This window comes from Macrobrachium rosenbergii, chromosome 56, assembly GCF_040412425.1.
Source record: "Macrobrachium rosenbergii isolate ZJJX-2024 chromosome 56, ASM4041242v1, whole genome shotgun sequence".
In the NCBI taxonomy this organism is placed as follows: Eukaryota; Metazoa; Arthropoda; class Malacostraca; order Decapoda; family Palaemonidae; genus Macrobrachium; species Macrobrachium rosenbergii.
Genome location: NC_089796.1, coordinates 48,681,570 through 48,708,711, shown reverse-complemented (window position 1 = coordinate 48,708,711; position 27,142 = coordinate 48,681,570). Strand labels below are relative to the sequence as shown.

The 27,142-nt window shown below is 40.4% G+C and overlaps 1 protein-coding gene across 6 annotated transcripts in view; it reads right to left on the bottom strand.

Moving 5' to 3' along the window:
• The window catches only part of Pus10 (Pseudouridine synthase 10), a 361,563-nt gene that overhangs the window by 268,767 nt on the left and 65,654 nt on the right, over positions 1-27,142 (bottom strand). For all 6 annotated transcript variants that reach the window (XM_067100515.1, XM_067100518.1, XM_067100514.1 and 3 more), the window contains one exon: positions 1,634-1,845. In XM_067100515.1, the coding sequence (XP_066956616.1) occupies positions 1,634-1,845 (212 nt within the window). The remainder of the gene's footprint in view (positions 1-1,633; positions 1,846-27,142) is intronic.

Here is a 27,142-nt window from a genome sequence, read left to right as displayed (position 1 = left end):
AGCCTTTCTTGAATGTTCTTAACCCACATCTGGTGAGGCTCACGACCTCACTCCTCTAAGGCTCTTTTCTCTCTGCTTCTCAATCTATCTTCTATCTGCTCGCCTTCTCGAAGGTTTTTCAAATGAAATGTCCATCCCACCAATAGGCGGGAAATAGCTTCTGTTCCGCCTTGTAGATGTTCTAAGTGGTTGGAGATTATCTAACAACGTCCTTCTGGGTGTGATTAATTGACTTTAAGTCCTCCTTTATGGGTGAGACTAATGACGTCACCAGAAGTCTTCTGGTTCCGGCGAAAGTTGAAAGGTCAGCTCACAGGTGAGACGGCACAGGCATTCCTTAATGATTGGGCTTAGATTGCGCTGGTGCCAATGTTATGGCTACGTAATCAAGACACATTCCTGATCGATCATTATTCTCTCTCTCTCTCTCTCATCTCTCTCTCTCTCTCTCTCTCTCTCTCTCTGTCTATCAATTTTCTATTAATTGTTCTCTCTCATTTCTTTTTCTCTCCTATATATTTACGTTATCCTAACTAATATTCTCCTAGCTATCAGTACAAACTTGTTCTTTGTAACAAACCCAGTCATTCTGCGAAACCTCGCGCTCGATTCCCAGGAACGAGCCTACACCAAGAGTGCCACTGTCCGTCCTACAGACCAAACCACAACCCTCTGCCTGACGTTTGGAGGAATAACTTCACCCCCTAAGCACCTGCAACCTCGGAACAAAAGCGAATACTAGATGAACTGGAATCCGACATCGTTAACTAAATAAACTAAAGTTAACTCGAACAACAATTCAAACAATGGCAGCAAGCCACAAAGCAACAAATTCTGAGTACTTCACCAAAATTCATGCAAAACAAAGGTGAAGAAGCAGCTGCGTGAAAACTTCTGATGTTAACCGGAAGTCGGCAGAAAACGAACTGAGCTATCCGCTGGTTTGTTTCCTCGAGTCCCGGATGGTGGCGGGACGTTGTCACCTACACACTAACGATAACAGTGGCACCGCGTGAATACGAATTTTGAATTTCTAAGCTGCCGTAGGTTAGGGAACCAATAGCTATGTAATTACTTGGTAAGTTACTTATATAAAAGATGAGGTTTTTGGAACCTAACCCCATTGTAAGTAGGACAATACCTGTATACTGTACAGGTATGTATCCTATGAATAACAATGTATGTATGAGCATAAATTTGGGTTTCTTCATTATGTCTGACATAAACCTGCATCTAGGTTTTTCTGATCATAGTTACTTACAGAATGGTGTAATAATCTCCTTATTATGTTTTTTACTGTACACTAGCTAATACTATAAAATATAAGAAGATATGGTGCATTACTTTATAAAATGTAAAACACAAAAAATACAAAAATCATACCCGAGATCAAATTAATTCAAGGCATTTAAACTTTTTTCTCAGGTCATTCAAAGTTGCTTGAAAAGCAAATATGTCTGTAAAGACTTTTCCCAGCACAAATGTATTTTCTATGCAATATAAACCTACATTTCACTTGCCTTTCTGAAACAAAAATGTAAACTTCCTTGTCAGTGATGTGTGATAACCTAATAAACTCATTTTCGTCTATAAATAAGAGTAATGATAACAGCTTTTAAGAAGATGATCCTACCTGCCATGTATATAGAATCACGCTGCCATTTGAGACCTGTAAAGGTAATTGCTTCAGTTGGAATACATGGTGGGTTTGGACATACTTTCAAAAATTCCTCATCTGTCAACCTCTTGATTGCAGCATCTACTGACTGCTTTGAGTACACACCACCAGCATATTTCTTATGTTGTTTTCGCCTCAGCGCAAATGTACTCTCACACAACTGATCCCTGAAAAGATAAGTACTTCCAGGTATACACATGCAATGTAAACAACATATGAAATTCCACAAACTTCAAAAAAGGATAGAGTAATTTCATAAAAAGCCATAACATTTTCAGCAAAATTTCATTTGTTTCATGATAACATAATTTCTTACAATTAGGCTCATGAAATTATCCTAGACACCTCAGTCCAATTTAAAAAGAAAACAGCAGTCAGCCAGCCAGTAGCCCTGCACATCATAGACAGGTATCAGACAAGAGTTTCTTGTTGGTTTACTTTTAAAACAAATATTGTTCTTTACGGGATGGGTTTACCAACCATTGCCAAGTTCGCTTTTTCTCACCATCATTATCAATGTGGTAGTCAGACATATCAATATTTCACTATGAGAAATAACAAATGGAGTCATTCTCTTACTTGCTGAAGGGAAGGTAAACAGAAAGACAATTCAGGCTGATAAATCAGGTGCAACCTTTCTATTTTCTTTTCCTTTTTCTCAACTGCAGCTTGAAACTTACAGCTATATGAACTTAGGGTAGAATGTTAGTTAAGTATGGGAATAATTAATTTTACAGTACATTAATATGAAAACTGGTAAACAGTGACCCCTAGACTATCCACAGTCACATTACCAGCAATGACATTATCCTCCTGCAACTGGCACCCAAGATATATGTGTAATATACTATATTTTACAGCATCAAAGACACTCCGGGCTTCAAGATGCAACCAACTTTAGACAAGCAAAATTTTGTAAAACAATGTAAACAAAAAATTGAGCTCGCAAGACCTTCACCTACCTCACCAAGATTTTTGGGTCGCTTAGCAACATGTAGATCCTGTCAGCCACATAAAGTCTGCATTTTTAAATTATAGTATGTAGCTACAGTAAGTTTACACCCAAAGTTTACAGGTAATTACCCACAGTATGATTGCTCCTGCACTAAAATATTCAAGTTTCATAATTCAGGTTCTGCCCTACACTGATTTTTACCTCAACACCAGTACTATCTGTATTACATAAATTAAAACATAATAATATGAGAGTTCAAAATAACAGGTTTTGACGTAGGAAAAACCTATTTTTGGTAGTTGCTGTTGAGTCCTCAAGGAGTTACCCCCCATGGTGTGCCAGCGCTCCATGGTGACTAGACTAGTATCAAAGAAATATTTTTCTAGCCTTGTCTTGTAGCCCGGTATTGTGTCGTAATGAAAACACTAAGACACGTGATAGAGTATAATGGACTCAGAGATAAGAGGACATTTTCCCTTATCTTCAGCGAAGCTGAACCCAGTTTTTCCTACGTCAAGAATGTAAGAAGTGACTATGGCGCATGCGCGTCTGCCATCTTGTTTACAACCAGGGCAGGCAAAAGACCAGCTCCATTACTCTCTGCTGGTCAATGCAGGATTATCCCTAGCCCAAATCCCATGCCTTTTGTCAGGAAAGTGGGGGGGTTTTGAGGACTCAACAGCAACTACCAAAAATAGGTTTTTCCTACTTCAAAACCTGTTTTTTGATAGCATAGTCGCTGTTTCGTCCTCACGGAACTTTACAAAAGAAATTGACAGGTGACAAAAGGCTTAAGCTCTCAAAATTTTAATCCCAGACAACCCAAAGAAAAAACATTTATGGTCCAAGGTCAAGCCACAAGTTTCATTCTTTATTCTAAAAAACCTTTTGGGGTTTTGGAAACAAGAAACGAGAAACTAAACAAGAACTTGCATTTTTAGGGTGAAGTTCTGTAGTGACTTACCTAAGTATGCTGGGTGTGGTTGCAGTCTTTTCGTATCTTCCCCAGCAATAGTCAGCATACTCACCCATTAGGAAGATCCCTGGTTTTCTGCTGTAGAGCCTATGGGGTTGGGACTAACCATACCACCTACTGATATGCAGTGCAGACGAATTTGTTCGAGCTCATGGCAGTAATGTTTTAAGAACACTGTCTCCCTGATGCCCACCCTGTACTTTCAAAGACTTCTTCAAAAGAGACATTTCTGAAGAAGGCCAATGACATACTTACTTTCCTTGTAGAGAGAGTGGTTTATTTGTGCTAGGGTGTAGGAATATTGGACCTTCTGGGATGTTTGCCATGACCTCTAGGTAAACCTTAAGTGCTTGAACTGGGCATAATGTTTTGTCTGCTAAATTAAGTTTCCTTATAAGAACAGATTTCCTTCTTAAAGGATCCTCATTCTTGGCCAGGAATGATGGGCCTGGGGACAATAATAATTGATTATCAGCAGTTTGTGTGAAATATCGTCCCCATCTAAGAGAGCCCAGTTTACTAATACGGGCTCCTGATACTAATGCAATCAGGAAGATCGCCTTCTGTAGCTTGAGTTGCAGTTGTATTTGGTCCGCTGAACTGAGGGGTAGACAGGAGTCCAAGTAACCTGTTCAGGGACCAAGTAATTGGGAGTCTTTCGGGAGCGGGTCTTTGTAGAGCAAAAGACCGCAGAAGGGAAGTAACAACTTTTGTGCTGGAGTCAATCCCGAATCCATAAAGCAAGGGTTCTGTTAATGCTGTCTTGTATGACATGATTGTTGTAACCGCAAGGCGTTTGTCTTCAAAAAGATATATCATAAAATTTAAAAGTGTTTCTATAGAAATTTCAACTGGGCTCTCAGTATGGATATAATCTAACCATACCTTCCATACGGACTGGTATTGTCGGATAGATGACGTCCGTAATTTTTGCACTAGGTACCTAGCAATGTTGGGTGAGTAGTATTCACGGTAGATAATGTTTAAAAAATCCATAGGTGAAGGTCTCTGCTCAGAAAGGAGGATGCGTAAAGAATTTTCCTTCGTACTTTCTGGGATAGAACAGCGGACAACAGTGGAATTGACCTTTTCGCCCGCTGTTGAAGTGATAGAAACCAATCCTTGTTTGGCCAATTTGGGCTATTAACCCTTAAACGCCGTGCCTCTATTTACAAAAGTGTCTGCCGTATGCCGGCAGGGTTTGGGAGTTAGTACTGCGGAAAGAAAGTTTTTTGTTTAAATCACAGCACGCTTTAGTTTTTAAGATTAAGAGTTCATTTTTGGCTCTTTTTTCTCATTGCCTGAAGTTTAGTATGCAACCATCAGAAATGAAAAAATCATTATCATATATAAATATTGGAATATATGACACTGCGAAAAAAATATCATATATACTGTAATTGTATACAAATTGCGCTGTGAGCAAAACGGTTAAAGCTAATGAGCTATTTTTTTTCATTGTGTTGTACACTAAATTGCGATGATTTTGGTATATAACAAATTGTAAAATGATCAAAGCAACACAGAGAAAATATTCTCACAAAATGATGCATGCATTCGTAATGAGTGGATGTAAAAAAAAAGTTTTTTATAAAAATTCACCATAAATCGAAATATTGTGCTAGAGACTTCCCGTTTGTTGCAAAATGAAGTAAAATGATTGAATATTACTAGAATGTAAAAGTTTTACCTTACAATTGCATTTTTCGACCATTTCGGTTGAGTCAAATTTGACTGAAGGCTGAACTTTCAGCACTTATCGTGATTTATATGAAAATATTTCAAAACTGATAAAAGCTACAACCATGAGTTCTTTTTAGTTGTATTCTACATGAAATTTTGCACATTTTCATATATAAAACTTTATGTAACGGCTAATATAAAACAGTGCAAAACTTACGACAAAGTGACTAAAGAAATTCTGAGATTTTCGGCAGAGTTATGGTGAATTTGAGGTAAGAAAAAAGTTTTTCAAAAATTCACCATAAATCGAAACATTGTGCTAAAGACTTCTCGTTTGTTGCAAAATGAAGGTAAATGATTGAATATTACTAGAATTTAAGAGTTTTACCACAATTGCATTTTTTCGACCATTTGGTCAGTCAAAGTTGACCGAAGGTTGAAATTTTGGCACTTACCGTGATTTATATGAAAATATTTCAAAACTGATAAAAGCTACAACCCTAAGTTATTTTTTGTTGTATTCTACATGACATTGCGCACATTTTCATATATAAAACGTTATGTAACGGCTAATATAAAATGGTGAAAAAATTACGACAAAGTGACTAAAGAATTTCTGAGATTTTCAGCAGAGGTAGCGTTCACGGACGTAAGGAAAAAGTTTTTTTCAAAAATTCACCATAAATCAAAATATTGTGCTAGAGACTTCCAATTTGTTGCAAAATGAAGGTAAATGATTGAATATTACTAGAATGTAAGAGTTTTAGCTTACAATTGCATTTTCGACCATTTCGGTCGAGTCAGAATGTGAAAATATGTCAAAATTGATAAAAGCTACAACCATGAGTTATTTTTTGTTGTATTCTACATGAAATTGCACACATTTTCATATTTAAAACTTTATGTAACAGCTAATAGAAAATGGTGCAAAAATGACCACAAAGTGACTAAAGAATTTCTGAGATTGTAAGGGCCTGATGCCGTCTCTTCCAAACATGTGTGTGTTCGTCGTCCATCGGAGTGGCAAGATGTTTGGCGTCTTCACAAACAGAAACATACACACAGTTTGATACAGAGGATTCGTTGGAACATTATGAGTACATGATTAGAATGCTTGCATGGCAATGCAAGAAGTGATGATTGTACATACATCAAGACAACAATGGTTAGGGAGAAACAGACGGAAATATTGTATGGTTGAAATCGCGCTCCTTTAGAGAAAGAAAACGAGATAATCTTGTTGTCTTGTCCACTCCGATGGACGACGAACACACGAATACACGTGATTGGAAGAGACGGCGTCAGGCTCTTACAAGATTTTCAGCAGAGGTAGAGCAGACGTAAGGAAAAAGTTTTTTCAAAAATTCACCATAAATCGAAATATTGTGCTAGAGACTTATCGTTTGTTGCAAATTGAAGGTAAATGATTGAATATTACCAGAATGTAAGAGTTTTAGTTTTCAATTGCATTTTTCGACCATTTCAGTCGAGTCAAAGTTGACCGAAAGGTTGAAACTTTGGCACTTATCATGATTTATATGAAAAAATGTCAAAATTGACAAAAGCTATAACCATGAGTTACTTTTTGTTGTATTCTACATGAAATTGCGCAATTTTCATATATAAAACGTTATATAACAGCTAATATAAAACGGTGCAAAAATTATGACAAAGTGACTAAAGAATTTCTGAGATTTTCAGCAGTTAGTGTGGACATAAGGAAAAAGTTTTTTTCAAAAATTCACCATAAATCAAAATATTGTGCTAGAGACTTCTCGTTTGCTGCAAAATGAAGGTAAATGATTGAATATTACTAGAATGTAAGAGTTTTAGCTTACAATTGTATTTTTCGACCATTTCAGTCGAGTCAAAGTTGACCAAAGGTTGAAATTTTGGCACTTATTGTGATTTATATGAAAATATGTCAAAACTGATAAAAGCTACAACCATGAGTTATTTTTTGTTGTATTCTACATGAAACTGTGCACATTTTCATATATAAAACTTTATGTAAAGGCTAATAGAAAATGGTGCAAAAATTATGGCAAAGTGACTAAAGAATTTCTGAGATTTTCAGCAGTTAGCTGATGCTTTCTTTTGGGATAAGAAAGATTTTCGCACATGCGCAGCTGGGTCACGCTTGTAAACAAAACAACAGCATGATCCGTGAACTCCCAGCATCCCTCAAGGCGCGATTTAAAATTTTTCGCAAACGAGGCCTATAAGTATTTTTCCGCGATTATTTAAAAAAACTTCTTGTAGTAGACGTATTTTACGTCCACTTGGCACCCGACAGACAACTTTTGTCGACGTAAAATATGTCTAGTCGGCGTTAAAGGGTTAAGTAAGCTGTTCCTTTGAAGGTTAGGAGTTTGCTCAAAACCTTCGAAATCTGGGACAATGGCGGAAAAAGATATATCGTCCTCCAATTGTTCCAGTCTTGCTATTGCTTGATTGTCCAAGGTCGGAGATGCATATACTGGAAGTTTGTGATTCTCGTATGTGGCGAACAGGTCCACTTCCGGTTGTGGAAGTATGTTGGCTATTGTTTGAAAAGAGTAGTTGTCCAACATCCAATCTGTTGAGGCTGTCATTTCCCTTGATAGAGAGTCTGCTATCGAGTTGATAGACCCTGTAAGGTGAATTGCAGACAGGTGCCACTTCTTTACTTGTGCCATGCGAAGGATGGCTAGCATTACCATGTTGAGAGGAGGTGAATGTGATCCCGATCTCTTGATGCAAGACATTGCAGTCGTGTTGTCTAGAACCAACAGAATATGTGTCTCTTCCGGAGGTTTGAGTTTTTTGAGAGACAAAAAGACAGCCATCAGTTCCAGCTGACCACCTCCCTGCCACCTGACGATCCTCCTAATGTCCTCCCCAACTTGTCAACAAGGCATCTGTGTGTAATGTCACTCTTACAGATCGAGGAGTCAAGGTGACCTGTTTCGCCAGAGATTCCTTCCGGGTCCAAGGCTGAAGTATCTCCCGACTTTCTGATTCTTTTGGTGAGATCTGTCTCGCAGCTTCTGTCTTGCGTGCGACAGCCAAAATTTGTTCACGTTTTTCAATTGCAATCTGAGTATTGAATCTATTACTTATGCAAACTGCAGTAGACCCATCATGCATTCTAATTGCAGTCTGGAAACTCTGGGCTGCTCTAGGAACCTTTTGAGGTCTTTCCTTATTCTGTTCTGAGTTTTGATGGGGAGAGACAACAGGCCCTGAAGAGTATCCCAACACAGTCCCAACCACTGAAAACGTCTGCTGTGCGTGAGGCGGGATTTTTCCCAATTTATTATAAAACCTTTTGACTTGAGTCTGTTGACCACTGCTCTTAGGTTTTTCAAGCATTCTTTTCTTGTCGGCCCCCAGATTAACCCTTAAACGCCGAGCCTCTATTTACAAAAACGTCTCCCGTATGCTGGCGTTAGGGTGAGTTAGCGCCGAAGTGGAAAAAGTTTTTTCAAAAAATCACAGCACACTTAGTTTTTAAGATTAAGAGTTCATTTTTGGCTCCTTTTTTTTGTCATTGTAAATATATTTTCAATATAATTCATTGAGAGGAGTTCGATAGTTGTGTGTAAGGCTGAGACAGCCCTACAGTAGGTTTGTGTGTGCCACTGGCTATATGCCCACAAATTTTACGGTACTTTTATTCTCTGTGGTATAAAAGGCATTACATTTACTATGGCCATTGATGCAAGTACACGTGTTGTATATGCACATGCTGATACATGTACATTTCACCATATGCATATACATTATATATTGTGGGGTCAGAGCTACTATATTAATTAAAAGCTACTGTACTATATTTCGGACAGGTACGGGTAGAAAACTATTTGCAATAAGAAATTGACATGTAGGCCCATGCCCTGTCATTGTCTCTAAATGTAAGAATTCGATTTGTAGTCCTATGCCGTATCATTGTCACAAAATATAAGAAATTGACATGTAGGCCTATGCCCTCTCATTGCCTCAAAATATAAGAAATTGACATGTAGGCCCATGCCTTGTCATTGCCTTAAAATATAAGAATCTGATGTGTGGTGCTATGCCCTGTCATTGCCTCAAAATGTAAGAAATTGACATGTAGGCCTAATCTCTCAATGATGTTAACTTTTGACATGGCTGTGTAAGTCTATGCTTCATTCCAATTAGTGTGGTCTGTGTGGGATTGTGTATTTAGGCCAACACCAGTTTATAAGAAAAAAAGCAAGATGCTTGTATATTAACCCTTAAATGCTGAGCCTCTATTTACAAAAACGTCTCCCGTATGCCGGCAGCGTTCGTGAGTTAGCGCCGAAGCTGAAAAAAGTTTTTTCAAAAATCACAGCACGCTTTAGTTTTTAAGATTAAGAGTTCATTTTTGGCTCCTTTTTTGTCATTGCCTGAAGTTTAGTATGCAACCATCAGAAATGAAAAAAATATCATTATCATATATAAATATTGGAATATATGACAGCAAAAAAAAAACATATAATTGTATACAAATCGCTTTTGTAAGCACAACGGTTGAAGCTAATGAGTTAATTTTTTTAGTTGTATTGTAAACTAAATTGCGATGATTTTGGTATATAACAAATTGTAAAACGATCAGAGCAACACAGAGAAAATATTATCACAAAATGATGCATGAATTGTAACGTAGCGGACGTAAAAAATGTTTTTTTCAAAATTCACCATAAATCGAAATATTGTGCTAGAGACTTCCCGTTTGTTGAAAAATGAAGCTAATTGATTGAATATTACTAGACTGTAAGTGTTTTAGCTTACAATTGCAGTTTTCGACCATTTCAGTCGAGTTAAAGTGAACCGAAAGTCGAATTTTTTCTATTTATCGTGATTTATATGAAAATATTTCAAAACTGATAAAAGCTACAACCATGAGTTATTTTCTGTTGTATTCTACATGAAATTGCGCACATTTTCATATATAAAACTTTATGTAACGACTAATATAAAACGGTGCAAATATTACGACAACGAGACGAAAGAATTTCTGAGATGTTCGCCGAAAAGTTACCAGCGCAAGAGACGTAAGGAAAATGGTTTTTTTAAAAATTCACCATAAATCGAAATATTGTGCTAGAGACTTCCAATTTATTGCAAAATGAAGGTAAACAATTGAATATTACTAGAATGTAAGAGTTTTAGCTTACAATTGCGATTTTTTACCATTTCGGTCGAGTTAAAGTTGACCGAAGGTTGAAATTTTGGCAGTTATCGTGATTTATGTGAAAATATTTCAAAACTGATAAAAGCTACAACCATGAGCTATCTTCTGTTGTATTCTACATGAAATTGCGCACATTTTCATATATAAAAGTTTATGTAACGACTAATGTAAAACGATGCAAACATTACGACAACATGACGAAAGAATTTCTGAGATGTTGGCCGAATGTTAAGCGAGAGACGTAAGGAAAAAAGTTTTTTTTCAGAAATTCACCATAAATCGAAATATTGTGCTAGAGACTTCCAGTTTGTTGCAAAATGAAGGTACATGATTGAATATTACTAGAATGTAAGAGTTTTAGCTTATAATTTGCGTTTTTACCATTTCGGTCGAGTTAAAGTTGACCGAAGCTTGAAATTTTGGCAGTTATCGTGATTTATATGAAAATATTTCAAAACTGATAAAAGCTACAACCATGAGTTATTTTCTGTTGTATTCTACATGAAATTGCGCACATTTCCATATATAAAACTTTATGTAACGACTAATATAAAACAGTGCAAACATTACGACAACGTGACGAAAGAATTTCTGGCGCGGACGTAAGGAAAAAGTTTTTTTTCAAAAATTCACCATAAATCGAAATATTGTGCTAGAGACTTCCAATTGGTTGCAAAATGAAGGTAAATGATTGAATATTACTAGAATGTAAGAGTTTTAGCTTACAATTGCGTTTTTTGACCATTTTGTTCGAGTCAAAGTTGACCGAAGGTTGAAATTTTGGCAGTTATCGTGATTTATATGAAAATATTTCAAAACTGATAAAAGCTACAACCATGAGTTATTTTCTGTTGTATTTACATGAAATTGCGCACATTTTCATATATAAAACTTTATGTAACGGCTAATATAGAACAGTGCAAAATTACGACAAATGACGAAAGAATTTCCGAAATTTTTGGCCCGAGTTAATGAGCTTTTGGCGAAGAAAAAAGTTTTTCAAAAATTCACCATAAATCGAAATATTGTGCTAGAGACTTCCAATTTGTTGCAAAATGAAGGTACATGATTGAATATTACTAGAATGTAAGAGTTTTAGCTTACAATTGCGTTTTTCGACCATTTCGGTCGAGTCAAAGTTGACCGAAGGTTGAAATTTTTGTAGTCGACGACGGCACGCCCACTTGGCACCCAACAGACAATTTTAGTCGACGTATGATACGTCCAGTAGGCGTTTAAGGGTTAACCAGTCGTCTAGGTAAGCTATTATTTGTATTCCTTCTTTCCTGAGTTCCTGGACAACTAACGTTGCTAATTTTGTAAAAATTCTTGGGGCAATGTTTAGTCCAAAAGGCATGACTTTGAACCTGTACGTCTCTTTCCCTATCCGGAGCCTAGGAAGGGGCGAGAGGGAGCGGCAATAGGGATGTGCCAGTATGCATCTTTCAGATCTATAGAAACTATCCAACTCCTTTTTGGAACGACTGAACGTACTTGGGCAACGGCAGTCATTCGAAACTTTTGGCAAACAATGTACTTGTTCAATGTTGATAGGTTATACGCATGTTTCTCTATGGCACCTTTTAATAGGGCCTTCTGTACATAATCTTCTAGAGAGGGGTTTGATGCTTGAAAGAACCACTTTAAAGGCAGGGGAGGGTGGGACCATTTCCACCCCAGTCTGTTGGGAACAATGCTGTGTCCCCAAGGAGAAGCCTTCCATTCCTTGTGGTGTCTTTGGAGTCGACCCCCGACCAAACAATTCCTATTGATATCTGCCTCTTCCTCTACCTTTTCCTTTGATGGGCATTCCAGGCGTTGCTTTTCCTTTTCCTTTGTAAGACGGTTTTTGGATCGAAAAGGATGTCCTTTGATGTGGCTGCTGCTGTCTTTTGAAGGAGGTTGTCCTTTCTGGCTAACCTGTTTAAGGATGACTGCAGGCTTGCTGATTTTTGACCAAAGTGAGCCTTTTTTGTGCTGAAATTTTGGGTTTTTGTTTCCTAAATTCTCCTTTTCCCATGCAATTTTGTTGTCATGCTTGCTCGTTGACTTGTGTTACCACAGAATCCTCAAACAGGTCCCTACAGAAGGGATTAGACTGTAATAAAGCAGTTACATTAGGGAGTGACTTCAAGAGCCTTCCAATATTTCCATTTGCACTTTTAAGGGCCAGTCTAAAAAGTCATAGAGTGCTTCCCATAGGGTTCTCATAAGACTTTTAGCCGCGGCAGCAAAAAGTGTCCTGGAGTCCTCTGGAAGCCTTTCGGTGGTGGCTTTTAGCAAGGTGGAAGAGGTTAAGATACTAAGGAGAAGAGTCCTAGCACAGAATTCTGATGCTGTCTCAGCTGATATTCTTCTCATAGGAGTCCCAAACTGCTGTTTAGCAACATCCAAGGGGAGCTTTTTACTTTCAAAAGGGAGTTGAAATGTTGCCCACTCCTTGGTGGAATTTTTCGAAACCGGGAGGACTGTGACAAATGGTTTTAGTTCTGCCATTGCCTCAGTTCTGCCATTGCCTCCCATTTTCTGGTTACTACATAATTCTGGAAGTTTCTCTTCACATGGCTGATTATTTTAAAGGTGAAGGAACAGAAGGCTGGAGGTACTTGGTGAGCAAGTTGAGTTTTATTCATGATGGGAGTATAGATCAACCTACCGCTATCTGGTAAAGGGCTTCATCAACAGCTTTTAATGCTGTATTCCCACATAAGAGAACTGTTTCCTTTTGAGGTTTCTCCATGTCTGGCAAAGGTGGAATCAGGTGCCATTCTGTATTAGGGAATGCTGCCCTGTCTCTAAACTCCACATGTACAACTTCAATCATGGATTTTCTCTCATTAATCAGATACTTACCATCAGGAGAGAAAAGACACACTGAAGTGTCTCGCCAAGGATTATTAGTATCATCATCAGGGGAGAATGTTGGAGCCCCTGCTGTGTTCTGACCTGAAGCTTTATAATTAACCCTGGATCTTGTTTGATCAGAGTTTGTTTCCACTCTCCCTTTTCGATTGCAGGATGCAAGACTTTTACACTTTGGAGCGTACATCACTGACTTTATTTCTTTGATTTCCTGTTCGGAATCATGCAAAATGTCCATTATATACTGCTGTTCTGTGGCATGGGCATCTTTGATATCACTCATAATTTCCTTACGGAACTGATCAAATGCTGCAAACTGTGTATCCCTTTTGGGGGAGCTTGCATATTCTGACTGAGCACATACAGCCGAACTGTGACTGCCTGTAGCCCAGGGGGCAGAGGTACTGGGTGAGTTACTATACCCCTCTGAACATGCAGTCATTTCACTTGGGGTTAATTGAATTCTTGTATCCCTTTTGGGAGAAGGATCCTGATCAGCTTTTGAAAAGTTACATGGGGGATTGAATTCCTTCTGGAAAGTTTCTCCCCTGGTAAGCTGAAGGTAGTGTCCCTGATCCTTCTGGGTTAAGCAAGGTCATTTCGGTAGCAATATCAATTTCATCTAAATGATAATCACCTCCAACAGAAACTTCCTCCATTTTCTCTGCAGGGTTTACCTGGGAGGTCCTGGGGACTGGTGTTACTGGGTTTTGGCCCGAATATGGATCCTCTGAGAATGGGTTAAATATATGCTGCTGGAGTTCTGCTGGAAAGATATAATCTCCCCCTTCCTCTCCCTTGCTGAACCCTAGGACCCATCACGACAGCCTGAAACAAGCTGGTGGAATGGGCCATACCCACTGGCAAAAAGTGAACCAAGCAATTTGCTACGGAATAATGGTGGCCCTGTAGTGAAAGAACCAAGGTGTTATTAGAAACTAATTTAGAATAAATTGTTTTTTGAAAGAACAGACACTTTTGTAAAAAAAACCTTGTGCCATTCATATATTACATCTTACAAGTTAATTTGGTTTCCACACATAAATATAATACCTGTTATAAAATATCCAAGTTAACTTAAACCATTTTAGGCTTAGGTTGACTGACAGCATATAGGACTGCATTACTTAAACTGTTAGTCCTTTCGCAATGGCTATATGGAATTTTAATTCTAAATTGTCATGCCATAAGGACTGTTCTATAAACTAGTTTAATAACTAAACCATGCTACTGTTTCAAATAGCTTAGTTTAATCCTTCTAGCATAATCTACTTTAATCTAAGCATAGATCTCTTAGAATATTCTTGCTTAACCTATTCTAGGTCGTTTCTTATTCTAGGTTTAATTAAGAACCCAAGGATATAAGCTACGCCAAAAATTGATCCTCTTATCTGGTTTTTTGTTTTATGTAGCTGAGACTACATTTTTGTCTGATACTCAACCGCACTGTTTCTAAACTAACAGTACAAACATTCCCTTGAGGGGTTTCCACTTAATCTAGTTGGGCTATTGCCTGTTCTAGGTTTATATCACCTGTAAGGGTATAGGCTTCATAAGACCTTACTAATGTTACTGACCCTAGAACACTGTTTATATGCACTACTGGGCTTATTGTTCTTTCTTAGCCTAGTATAAGGTATTAGCTGATCCAGACTTTTATAGATCACACTTAATTATACAGGCTATATAAACTTAGCAACTTGCCAATAAGTAAACACACTTAGGCTACTATTTTAGTCTAGCTCAGGCTGACAACCTCCCTTGTTTATATCCAATCCTAGGTTATTTGGTCTATTATATCATATAGTAACTCAATAATGTACACTCTTATGGTCAGGTTATCACTTACTCTAATCTAGGATACTGCCTAAGCTGGGCTAATTATTTCACAAGGGTATGGTTACATAAAACACAATTGCCTTATTGCGTAGCCCTGAGGCTAGGCTACCATCTAATCTGGCACAGGTTACTATTTTCATCTAGTTCTAGATTACCATCTAGTAAAGTGATTGCCCAATAATGGGATGTTTTTGCAAGTTTAACTTAAACTAATATAGCTACTGCCTAGTCCTGGATTATTCTAGATGATAAGCAAGTATATAGGTTATATAGAGGGCAAAATTTTTAGTTTCCTGTTTACCGAATTCTAGGATCCTTGGTGTGAACTGGGCTGTTGCCTAGTTCCATAAAAGAATGTCTTAAAAGGTTCTTACCTACCTTAAATTGGGTTACTACCTAATCCAGGTTATTTAAATCACCTTTAGGATATGTAATCCTAGGATATAGGATACGGACAACATCTACTATATTTACATTATTCACACTGAATTTGTTAGACTACCGTCTGATGTAGGCTACCGCCTAGGCTATTGTGGACATTGTTATCTGAAAGGATTACTAAATTGTGGAACATTTCTTTAGTTACACATTTTAAACTGAATGATCAAAACATCAAATTTTTAGAGCTTTTGCAAATAACAGAGATCATGAGAGGGTACCAGCCATGTGCTCTGAAAACACCGACCATGTGCTCCGAAAACAAAGTTCGGTTTTCAGGATTCCGTACACAAAAAACAATTGTTCCACAGTTAAAACTAACAATTTTTAAAACTTGAGCTTAAAAATAAGCACTTAACTTTCGTGTTCAGATGTTTCCATAATACTTGCTGCTTTCTACTCTTGAAAACAGTAAGGAGCACTGAAGAGTTGTGCGTATCACTTGCGCTAGCAGAGGGTAATGGAGCTGGTCTTTTGCCTGCCCTGGTCGTAAACAAGATGGCAGACGCGCATGCGCAATAGTCACTTCTTACATTTTTGATGTAGGAAAAACTGGGTTCAGCTTTGCTGAAGATAAGTGAAAATGCCCTCTTACCTTTGAGTCCATTATACTCTATCACATGTTATAGTGTTTTCATTACGACACAATACCCGGCTACAAGACCAGGCTAGAAAAATATTTCTTTGATACTAGTCTAGTCACCATGGAGCGCTGGCACACCATGGGGGGTTGACTCCTTGATGACAAAGCAGTGACTACACTATAAAAAAAAACACAATATTTCAAGTTGATGACATTGCCCTGGCTTTGTTTTGGTTATCTCATGACAAGTATTCGCTTTTTCAACTTGTTGAAATGCTGAGACTTCGGCTGATACAGCAAACTGATTTTTGTAGTTTTTCATATGCTTTAAAAATACTTTGTTTTTCCAAGTTCACTGATTTTAATCTTTAATCATCTTTTTTGAAGTTGACATATCAGGAAAATGAAAAACATGAACAGATCATCAAGTAAAACAAATGGTATAAGCTGCCAACTGTGTTTAATTAGAAATTTTCTTAGCCAACACCATCTCAGTGCATGCTTATGGATGGGGTTACAGCTGGTGCAGTATTTTAAGGTTTGATAGTATTGGATGCAGGCCTATGTAATTTTTTTTTTATCTCAGACAAAGGAATAATACAATAATACCTCGATCTTACACGATTCAAGCTGCGCGAATTCACAGACATGCGAACTTTTCATTGAAACTTAACTAATTGTCACATGCTATTTTTTCACAGACACGCAACATCTGCGAATCCCTGAGAAACTCTGCAAAAGTTTGTTTACATTTTTATGTAATTTATAAGCTTTCAAGCTTTTATGTATAAACTGAATAACATTAAATAATAAAAATCATAATTCTCTCTCTCTCTTACTGAGAGAATTTTTATGGTAAAATGTATATGTTTATTTAGTTTTTGTATGATAAATAAATGATTTACCTAATAATAAGTACAGTAATTTTCAAATATTAATAAGATTAAATAATAATAATAATAATAATAATAATAATAATAATAATAATAAATAATATTATTATTATTATTATTATTATTATTATTATTATAATAATTTTACAAAATTTATGCATTTCTATAGTAAATTATGTGATATTTTAAACAAACAAAGATCATTTCCCGATCTTTTGTGAAACCTTTGGAGAGAGGGGCGAGGGCAAAGCAGCCAAATAAGTCAATCGTTGCCCACAGTGTGTCAAAGGATTTCTACGTAATATCTCTCTTTCTTTCTTTTTCCTTCATAAATCACGAATTTCCATCTTTTGATATCTAACATAAGAATAACTTACTCTCTCTCTCCCTCTCTCTCTACTGTATGTTATTCTCTGTCTACGTAATAATTCATAAATAATTTAACTTGATATTTTAAGTAAGGACAAACTCTCTCTCTCTCTCGTTATTCTCTGTCTCCGTAATAACTGATAAGTAATTTCACTCTCTTAAGTAGGGACAACCCTTATCTCTCTCTCTCTCTCTCTCTCTCTCTCTCTCTCTCTCTCTCTCTCTCTCTCTCTCTCTCTCTCTCTCTCTCTCTCTCTCGTTCGTAGTTAGTGCTCACACATTTTTGCAACTTATTTCTCTGTACGTCTTCACCTTTACAGTAGATAGTTTAAATTGATCTAATTTTACCTGCACCGTCTACGAACTGTAAATGCGCTAGTGTGACAAATACGTTCTAAAACATAGACATAATAACTAAAATTGTATTAGTCCAAATAAAAAATCAGTTTGTTCATGAAAAAGCATTTCAGAACAAAGAGAAAGAGACGTAGAATAAAGTTCTTAAAAACGAGGTTGAGAAGACTTCCAAAAATAGATCAGTCGAGAGGGAGGAGAGTGCAATTCTCTTCCAACTATTTTTATGTCAACAATTTATTTCTTTTTTTAAGGGTAATGTATTAAGCTAACTTTTAAATGAAATTTCAGTAACTTTAATTTCATTAAAAGTTAGCTTAATACTTTGGGAGTATGATTAGGGTCATATTTTGTGTTTAAACTGTATAAATAAGGGATTTTGACAAAGGAAAAATCTATTTCTGAGGAAGCCTGTGTCACCTGGTGAAAGTGCCACTTAGCACATTTCTAGAAGTGAGATTCATTTTGCTAAACATACCAGAGAAAAACTAAATGCAATGCTGGGTTCACTACCAGTGAGCTCCATAAAATGAGTGGATTCGTGTATAGGAAAAGGGTGAGTGTTGTCACTACCACAGGCGCCCTGTAGATATTCAACTCAAAACTCTCTGTAGAGCGAGGAGTCATACAACGCCTCGCATTCAGCTCCCCACTATCAACTCAGCGCCATACAGTATTCCAGGTTAGCACCCCCAAGCTTGGTATTTACCCAGGGGAAAAGGAGGAATAGGTGGGAGGTCATCAAGTGACACAGGTCTTCCCCAGAAAGACTCTTCCTTGTCAAAATCCCTTCTGCCTTGACCTGTGTCAGCCGGGGTGAAATCATAACAGAGAATTAAACATACCCAGCTATGAAGCCTCTGAAAACTACTGATCGAAAGAAATAAAACACCACAAAGAGTTCAATTACCAAGCCAAAATATCTAATAACATGAGAATAACAAAATGTAAACTATGTCCAAAGTAAAATAAGATAAACAGAACATCAGAACACAGTTATAATTGACTTAAATACTAACAAATGGGAAAATTAGACAATATAACATGGTCAGGAGTTCAGGCTGTGAGGCATGCCTGACCCAGGGAAGATGGTAAGGAGTAAACGAGCAGGTAGGCTTAGAGGGAGGACAGAACAGTTAGAATGCATAATGAGATCAGTCAGAGGAAGGAACAATGCTTCCGTCGCCACTGTGGAAAATTTTAGAGCCCTAGAGATTTGAGGTAGTGGCGCTTGAACACCAAAGGTGATTTCCAAACTGCATATTTTTGAGACTAAAATTCATATGATGAAATAGTTAGTGATAAAAAATAATGCCCCAATATCATGGACCTTAGAACTGAATTCAAGTTAGCTTGTTTAATAAAGTGCCAAGATTTGTTGTCTGATGGCCTTCAGAGAAATAGTTCTTCCAATTTTTCTCTCACAAAAAGAGGACCTGAAGTTATATTAGAGGTTCTGCTCAAATAAGCCTTTAAGGTAGAGACTGGGCACAATGACAGGTCTTTAGGAAGGGGAACAACCTTCCATGGGGACCACCTATCTCACAGATCTTCATTTTTAGCGAAATCCTGAGATCTGGGGCTAACAGAACTTCTCCTGACAGGAGGAAATCAACATGCATTCGGTTCTCTAGATAGAGCTGACAGTCAGAAATTCTAGCACCTGAAGCAAAAATAACAAGTAATGGTCTTCCAAAGGACTTGCAAGAATGAACAATTTTGGATTATCAGTATCTGATGCTAATTTAAGAACGCCATTTAAGAACCAGGAAACCGTGTGGACGGGTTGCTGGTCTCAAACGAATGATGCTTTAGGAATTGATGAAAATAAGAATCAGTTAAGTTAATATTAAAGCCATGCAAAAATATCTTTCTTAAAGCTGATTTGGCTGTGGTAATGGTACTAGAGGCAAGACCTTTTTCGAACAATGACCTGAAGAACGAGATTGCAAGGTTCGTGGTCATTTCTGTAGCTTCAGATTCTTTCAGGAACAGAGCTAATTTCCTCTTGACCGCTGAGTCATATTGTCTGGAGTGGTAGATTCCTTGTCTGATTCTAAGAACAATGTATTAACGATCAATATTAGCATCTTTCTGAGCTGCAAATCGCCGAAATCCACAAAAACAGGCATCTGACTTTGATATTTGATTGACTAGTCCGAGGTTGTTCATTTCCAGTCGACTTGGTCTGGGGATCTATAACTGAGCTTTCCACTCTAGAAGAAGAGGGAAACTAGTTGTTTTTCGGCCAGTTGCGCCACCAGACACCTGACTCAACTGAGCTTGAAAAGACTTCTCATCAACAAGTTTACTGGAGGGAACAGGTAGATCTCTCTGCCACTTGTTCCACCCAGTTGACATCGATCTGTGGAGTGAGCCAGAGGGTCCAGGTTGGGGCCATAACAAGGAAGTTTGTGGTTGCTTTCTGTGGCAAACAGATCTACCTGGAGACCTGACCTGACTGCAAATCCACTGAAGGATGTTTTGTCCAGGGACCATTCGATCAAACGGGAGTTGTTCTGGACAGAGAGTCTGCAATTTATTATCTCCGAACTCCTGCCAGATGGGTAGCTGACAAATGCCACTGGTGCTTGTTTGCTAGGGAGAATATTGCTATCATTACCTGGTTGATCCGGCCTCGATCTGGAACCTCCCCTGTTTATACAATGCACCATCACGCGACTGTCCAAGACCAGTCTTATATGGATTAGTCTGTTGGACGTAGTTTTAAGGTTAGAAAGACTGCCAGCCGTTTCGAGAACATTGATAAGGAACTGCGGAACAGTGGACCATGTTCCCTGCACTTTATGTGTTGGGAGAGTATCCTCCCACCGGGCCATAGTACATCCGTGGTGAATCACTAATGCCGGAGGGAACTGGAGCGTACTGACTTCGATAAGCACTTCGACTATTGTCCAGGGCCGGAGTCTCTTCTCAGTATTTCATGGAATTAGGACACCTTGTCTCTGAATCTGATCTTGGCACGTCTCCACCATACTTGTTTATGTCTTTCAGTTTGCCTTTCAGGAGTAGATCTGTTAGTGAAGCAAACTGAAGGGAACCTAAGACCTTTCTTTGGGTACGGGCGGAAGCTTTCCTGTTCACAGGAATTGTCTGGTTGCTTTGCTATTTCTTTCCCGGCCACATGGAAGAGATGAAGAAGAACGTAGGTCCCACTGGATTCCCAACCACTGAAAGCGGCTCTCCGAACTAGGGCGGGACTTCTCCTGTTTGGCTTGGTAGCTCAGAGATTCCAGAAAACTGATTACTATGGTTGTTGCTTTCAACATTCATTGGCGTTGGGTGCCCAAATTATCCAATCGTCTAGGTATGCGGCTAGCATGATGTCTTGAGACCATAGTTGTTGAACTACTGTATCTGCCAATTTGGTGAAAATTCTGGGGGCTACGTTGAGCCTGAATGGCATGACTCTGAACGAGTACGCTTGCTTTCCTAGTCTGGAACTTAGGTAAGGAGAGAACCTTTCTCAACCGGGACGGGATAATAGCGTTTGAAAGATCTTATAGAGGGTTACGGTTCACGCTAAGAACCGAATCATGAGATTGAGCATGCGTAAATTTATTTCCATTGAATGTATGTACTGAGCACGCAGCATGTTCAGGATTAACTTCTTGTTGACTGGTTTTCTTCGAAACTGAACAGTTCGGTTCTGAAACTCATGCTCGCTTTATAGCCCCTTTTGTAGTAGGTCCTTCACGAAGTCCTGGAGGGCTTTGGATGGTGATTGATGGAACCTGACTAGTGGAGGAGGGCCTCTGCTCCAGCTCCAACCCAGGCCCTTGGAGACAATGCTGTGGGCCCACGGACTGAAGGTCCATTGGTCCCGAAAATGATACAGCCTCCCACCTACCTGAGGAGTCTCACTGGGCGGGAGATGGTCTGCCTCCTCTGCTACCTCACATCCTCTCCTCATGAGACGGGATGAGATGCCGACTTTGCTCTGAAGGAGCCTCTGGCCCTGCTTCCCTGGTACTCGTTAAATGCTCAAATGCTCCATGACTTTCAGATAGGATTGGAACGCCGAGACGTTACATATGTAGAGAGGCGAAAGCGTGGTGTTGGTTGGTTGAACCAGCACATACGTGGCTGAGGCTGAGCTTCAGAGGTTGAAGGTTGGCCGGGCTGGAGAGACCGGAACAGCCTGCAGCAACGTTCCGGGTAGGAGGCCTTAAATTTCTGAACCTCTTCCCCGGTCTGGGATGAGGTCCGGCGGACTCAAGTAACTCCGCTGTAGGGGAAACCTCAGCGGGATGAGGTTTTGGTTAGCCCAGAAGCTCAGACTGGCGCGTCTACCTCCTGGGGAAGAGATTAGCCCCAGACGGAGCTTCATCGCCTATTGGCTCGTGCCAAATAGAAGCTGCCGTAAAGCTGTGTTTCCGGCAGTTCATCCGAGCCGCTATGAAATCATATAGGTCCTGCTGGAACCCCACCAGTAGGGATTTAGTCAGGACCTGAAAGAGGGTTTCTTCATTATAGACAACCAAAGTTGCCTCCGCCAAAGTCAGGGAATGTAGGGACCGACTTAACCTGCTCTTGTCTCAGCTTCGCCTTCAGGAGAGAACTGGGATTTTCGTTAGCTGCTCGCTGAAGAGTGCAGCTTTAAATTAGGGCCAAGCTACCCACCGTAAAAGTGTGGCTGGAGCCCTTCCAACCAGAATCTCCGAAGACTAAAGAGGGACCTGTCTCCTGAGTTGTGGAAGGGCTGTTCTCAATGCTCGTCTGACTGGTGCTGTGGCTACCTGAAGGTCGCGCAGGGATAGCATTCCCACCGAGAACATCGTAAACGCAACTCCTGACCGCAAACAGGTTTCAGCTTGCCACTCTGTGTTACAACAGGGTGGACTGCTTCGGTCCTCGAAAGATGACGGTTTCTTTCGACCTTGTCCTATCTTATCCAGGCTTCCTCGGTGAGCCTGGCATAACCTGGAAGGGGGCAGTGTTGCGGTGGGAAGAACTCTAGTTCCTCCAACCTGCGAGTACCCAGATCTTCGATGGTAAGGGTGTCTTCATGCTGAGGCGCATAAAGAGCCAGGCGCCAAGGGTTTCCCTTATCGAAGGGGGGAAGACCGGAAGCGTCCGGAACAGCCAAGGGCTGATGATCGTCCCGGCGCCAAGATAAACCCTGAGATCAAGCTCTCCTGGCTTTTCTAAATTCTCTCTCTGCTTAGGGGGATTTCATAGAGGCGTTTGATGACTTCCAGATCGGAAGATAAACTGGGAGGAGAGTTTGGTCACTTTCTTCCACCCTCTTGTCTAATCCTCCATAAGAAGTTCAGCAAACGACTCTGGGTCAAAGGAAGGACGAGGGGGACTCGCCTTACCCTGCTTGGATCTCGATCCCTTTCCAGAGGGGGCCTTGCTCGTGGACGGCACGGGGCTAGGGGCCCGTGACGACTTCGAGGGAGCCCCGGAGCGCTTCTGGGGTTTAAAGGATTTGGACAAGGTCTTCGTTTTCACAGATTTTACCTTGGGGACAGTAGACCTTGACCTGTCCTCAAGGTAAGAGGATTTTCCAAACCCTCTAAAGGAAGAAACGGAAGAGGAAGGAGAGCTGAAGAGAGGATCGGAAGTTTCTGCCTCACATACCCTCTACCTTGGTCCGGGTCGACGCTCATGGGTTCCAGGTTGAGGTTGACGCCGCACTTCCTCCTACCCCTCCGCATTACGGCCGCTTCTTTCGGGAGGGTTCTCACATCTCCCGGATCCCAGCGATCAAGGGGCGGCTACTCCGCTGGACGGACGCTGAGACCCAGGCGCCGTGTAGAGGATACTGCAAAATATCTTCAGATAGAATAGGTTTCCTCGACCGACGTTTCCTCCTGTGCCACTGACCCAGGTCTTGAGGGTCAAGAAGCCAAGAGTCGCAGGAGCTGTGGTCGCCTGAAAGAAGGAGATTATGAAAACAATCTCCAACTGTCATAAATATATCAATAAAAGTCATAAACTCCAAGAAAGAACATCAGGAACATGTGCTTTCTACCGACTATTCAACACTTGCTCGTAGAGAGCGTAGGCACACCTCACATCCGTCAAGTGCCGACGATCAGGTCCCCATTACCAACCGCGCAAATGGTGGGACCGACACACTCGTGTCCACAAGCCTGTTGCAGGACCACCATGCACCCCTGCTCCTGGCAACGAACCATCTATAATGGAAAGATGATACATGAGTATGCTAATAAGGCACGCCGGAGTAGGGCGCCAGAGCAGGGCCTTAATTAAAAAGACAGACGGAGCATGCAATGGTCTGGTCAGACCCCGCCGGAGAGATTCGCACAGGTATAACCAATATACATGCGTGAAACAAAAGGGGACCGCTGGAGTAAATCCGAGTTAACAGAGGTCCAAAGTGTGAACATGTCATAAACAAAATAGCGATTCATTTACCTCGGACACGGTCCGGTAGAGTAAAGTAATATACAGCACAAAAATGGTTAACCGTGAGGTTTGCCAAACAACAGATATGATACATTATTATAAAATTCCGCTAGTGTCGGGGGAATCGAAGCACCATACTGCGGTGGCGCGAGGAGGCGGGGTGAGCGCCCGGCCAACCACGCACCATACCCAATCGGAGTGGTAAGAACAGCGTAGGGTAACAGGAGACCCGATAACACGGCGGAAGAAAGATCTGGCAAAAGTCAAGATAGATACCCAGGAATGGCTCCATGTTCGTGATGAATAGAACAGGGAACATAACAAGGACTACCATAGCAGCAGAAGAGCCGGACACTGAGACAGAGGCCAGTCAGGTGATAACGCTTAACTGATCGTGACACTCCTCCACGGGTGACGGACTAAAGAGAATCCACAACCCCGGCAGGAGAACTCAGCCACGCGCTGATGCTAGGGAAGGTAGGGGATAGGCAAATGGAGGGAACCTACAGCAGCCAGAGAGTGGGAGAGCACTCCCTCGACACTGATATAACCCCCCCCTTCCATTAGTGTCGATCATGGAGAACCATTAACCACAGGGGGAGAACAGGAAACCCTCCATAAGCTAAAAAGGTTGCAAAGAGGTAAACGTATATTGGTGGCCAGGAGTGGGAAGCACCCCAGACACCAAAGAACTCCCAAGGGTGCTGATCAACAGAGTATCATGACCCTGGGGGAGAACTTAGGGAGAACCACTCAATGCAAAGGAAGGGTAAGGAATGTTAGGCTAATGACATGGCAAACAGGTTAGGGATCAGAGCACTGACTCCCAGGCACGCTCTTCATGATGTACACTAAGACAGCCGAGGGTGGAAAGGATGGAGGGGGGGGGGGGAGGGGGGTGGTAGGAGAGGGGGAGACCCACGAAGTCAGGATGCCTGCCTCGACAACGACGGCTCGGATAGGAGTAGGCTACAAATAAGAAGACCCTCGCTATTCTAGCTTAACCCTACTAGGACTCAAGAGTCCAATCGGGAAGGCCGAAATAGGGGGAGCGGGAAAACACAGCCAATAACACCCTTCGAACCAGACTCCATATCATCGGAAGGTACAGAATCGTGAAACCTCCACTTCACCCAACCCCTCCAAGCTAGGGGAGGGAGCAAAGAGCCGAAAGGTAGCCTAACTTCCTAGGCTAACCTACCGAAGCCGACCAGCGGCTAAGAAGGCTAGCCTAGGCGGACAAACACGGGTACTATCAGACTAAGGTAACACTAAAAGTAACCAAATAATATATAATAATATATGGGTATAACGATACATATATGAAAATAGGAATTTTATCATAAAGACATGTAGAAGGGTGGTCCAAACCAAACGCTATATGAGATGTGGATGGTAAAATGGCCGACCCTACGAACAAGCGTAAACAATCTAAAAATATCAATGTCATCCGTAAACATATAAAAAGGTGAAAATAAATAGCATAACCCATGATCATCTCGAGATAGAATATACCCGAGAGCTGGAGGAGGAGTGGGTCCAAGGATAAAATGGAATTATGATCACAAGGCAGAGGGGAAATCTCTAGCCTAAGAGAGGAGAGGACCGCGCCTCCCAGGGAAGGTGACCAGGAAAACAAACTCCATGAGGAGCAATAAATATGTAAAACGCACATAAAAATATATATCATATAAAAAAGGGGGGAAGGTCCCACCATAAACCGCACAAGGACTGAAGGTCGCGTGAGGTCGGAAGCAAGGTGGCCGAGACCGGCGTTATATTCAACCCTCTAATTATTGAATTAGACGGTGTCATGGTTTCAGCTGCCTAAAAACAAACGAGATCAGATCAACTTAGGTGAAGAAAATCCTGGCTGAAGACATAATGTCGCACAGAAAGCGCAAAAGTGCACCAAAGAGAACAGCAACAAAGCGATGAAACGCTACAAATTGGAACGTCAATATGGCGAAGAGTTGTTGATGGTCGAGCTAAGGGCGTTGTAACGGCTCCTCGCCTGGGGGGATTTTGAGATAAATATCTACAGGCAGAGGCCTGTGGTAGTGACAACACTCACCTTTCCTATACACGACTCCATTTTATGGAGCTCGACTGGGGTAGTAAACCCCAGCATTGCATTTAGTTTTTCTCCTGGTATGTTTAGCAATGAATTACCTAGAAATGTGCTATGGTACTTTCACCGGCTGACACAGGTCAAGGCCCAGAAAAGCATTTATTAACATTTTTACAGACCATGCCAAACTTACGCGAAAATTCACCCTGCACAAGGGGTTCTGGAACCTATGCTCATGTAAGTTCAAGGTATGACTGTATATGAAATATTGGAAAAATTACATATTTTAATAGTTACACCCGACCTCTTAAATCCAGCATTCCATAGTCTGGGAACTCCCATGATCTGGGACGGTTTTGAATCAGCCTCCGTTAGTTCTTGAGCGGCTGCAAAGGTGGCGCCACACAGCCTCAGTTTTTGGATTTTTTCAGATTTCGGAACTGAAGCTTGCTAGGTAAATGCACAAGTGCAGCTTATTTCCAACAAAAACATTCAGTGAAACTAAAAAATATACAGTGTATAAAAGAGCTGTAATTTGCAAATATGCTTGTGTACTCTGATCTATAGTCTGTCCAGAATGTCATGAAAACCGGAAGCGATTTCCTCGGGACGCTGCCGCTTTGCTACCAATTTCATTCATTAAATCTCACTAAGGCGAAAAACAGGTAGATCTGGCATACACTTTTGCCAGGTCTCTCTATGTCTCAGGTCAGGAAGGTTAAGTAGTCGTATCACTTTTGTTCTGATACCCAAGCGCGACGGTTTAAGATGGAAGGCTCCCCTATCGCCAGCAATTTGGCGTTAGACAATGAGGTCATATCTAATGTCCATAATAGTATTTCAAAAGAGAGAAAGAAAAC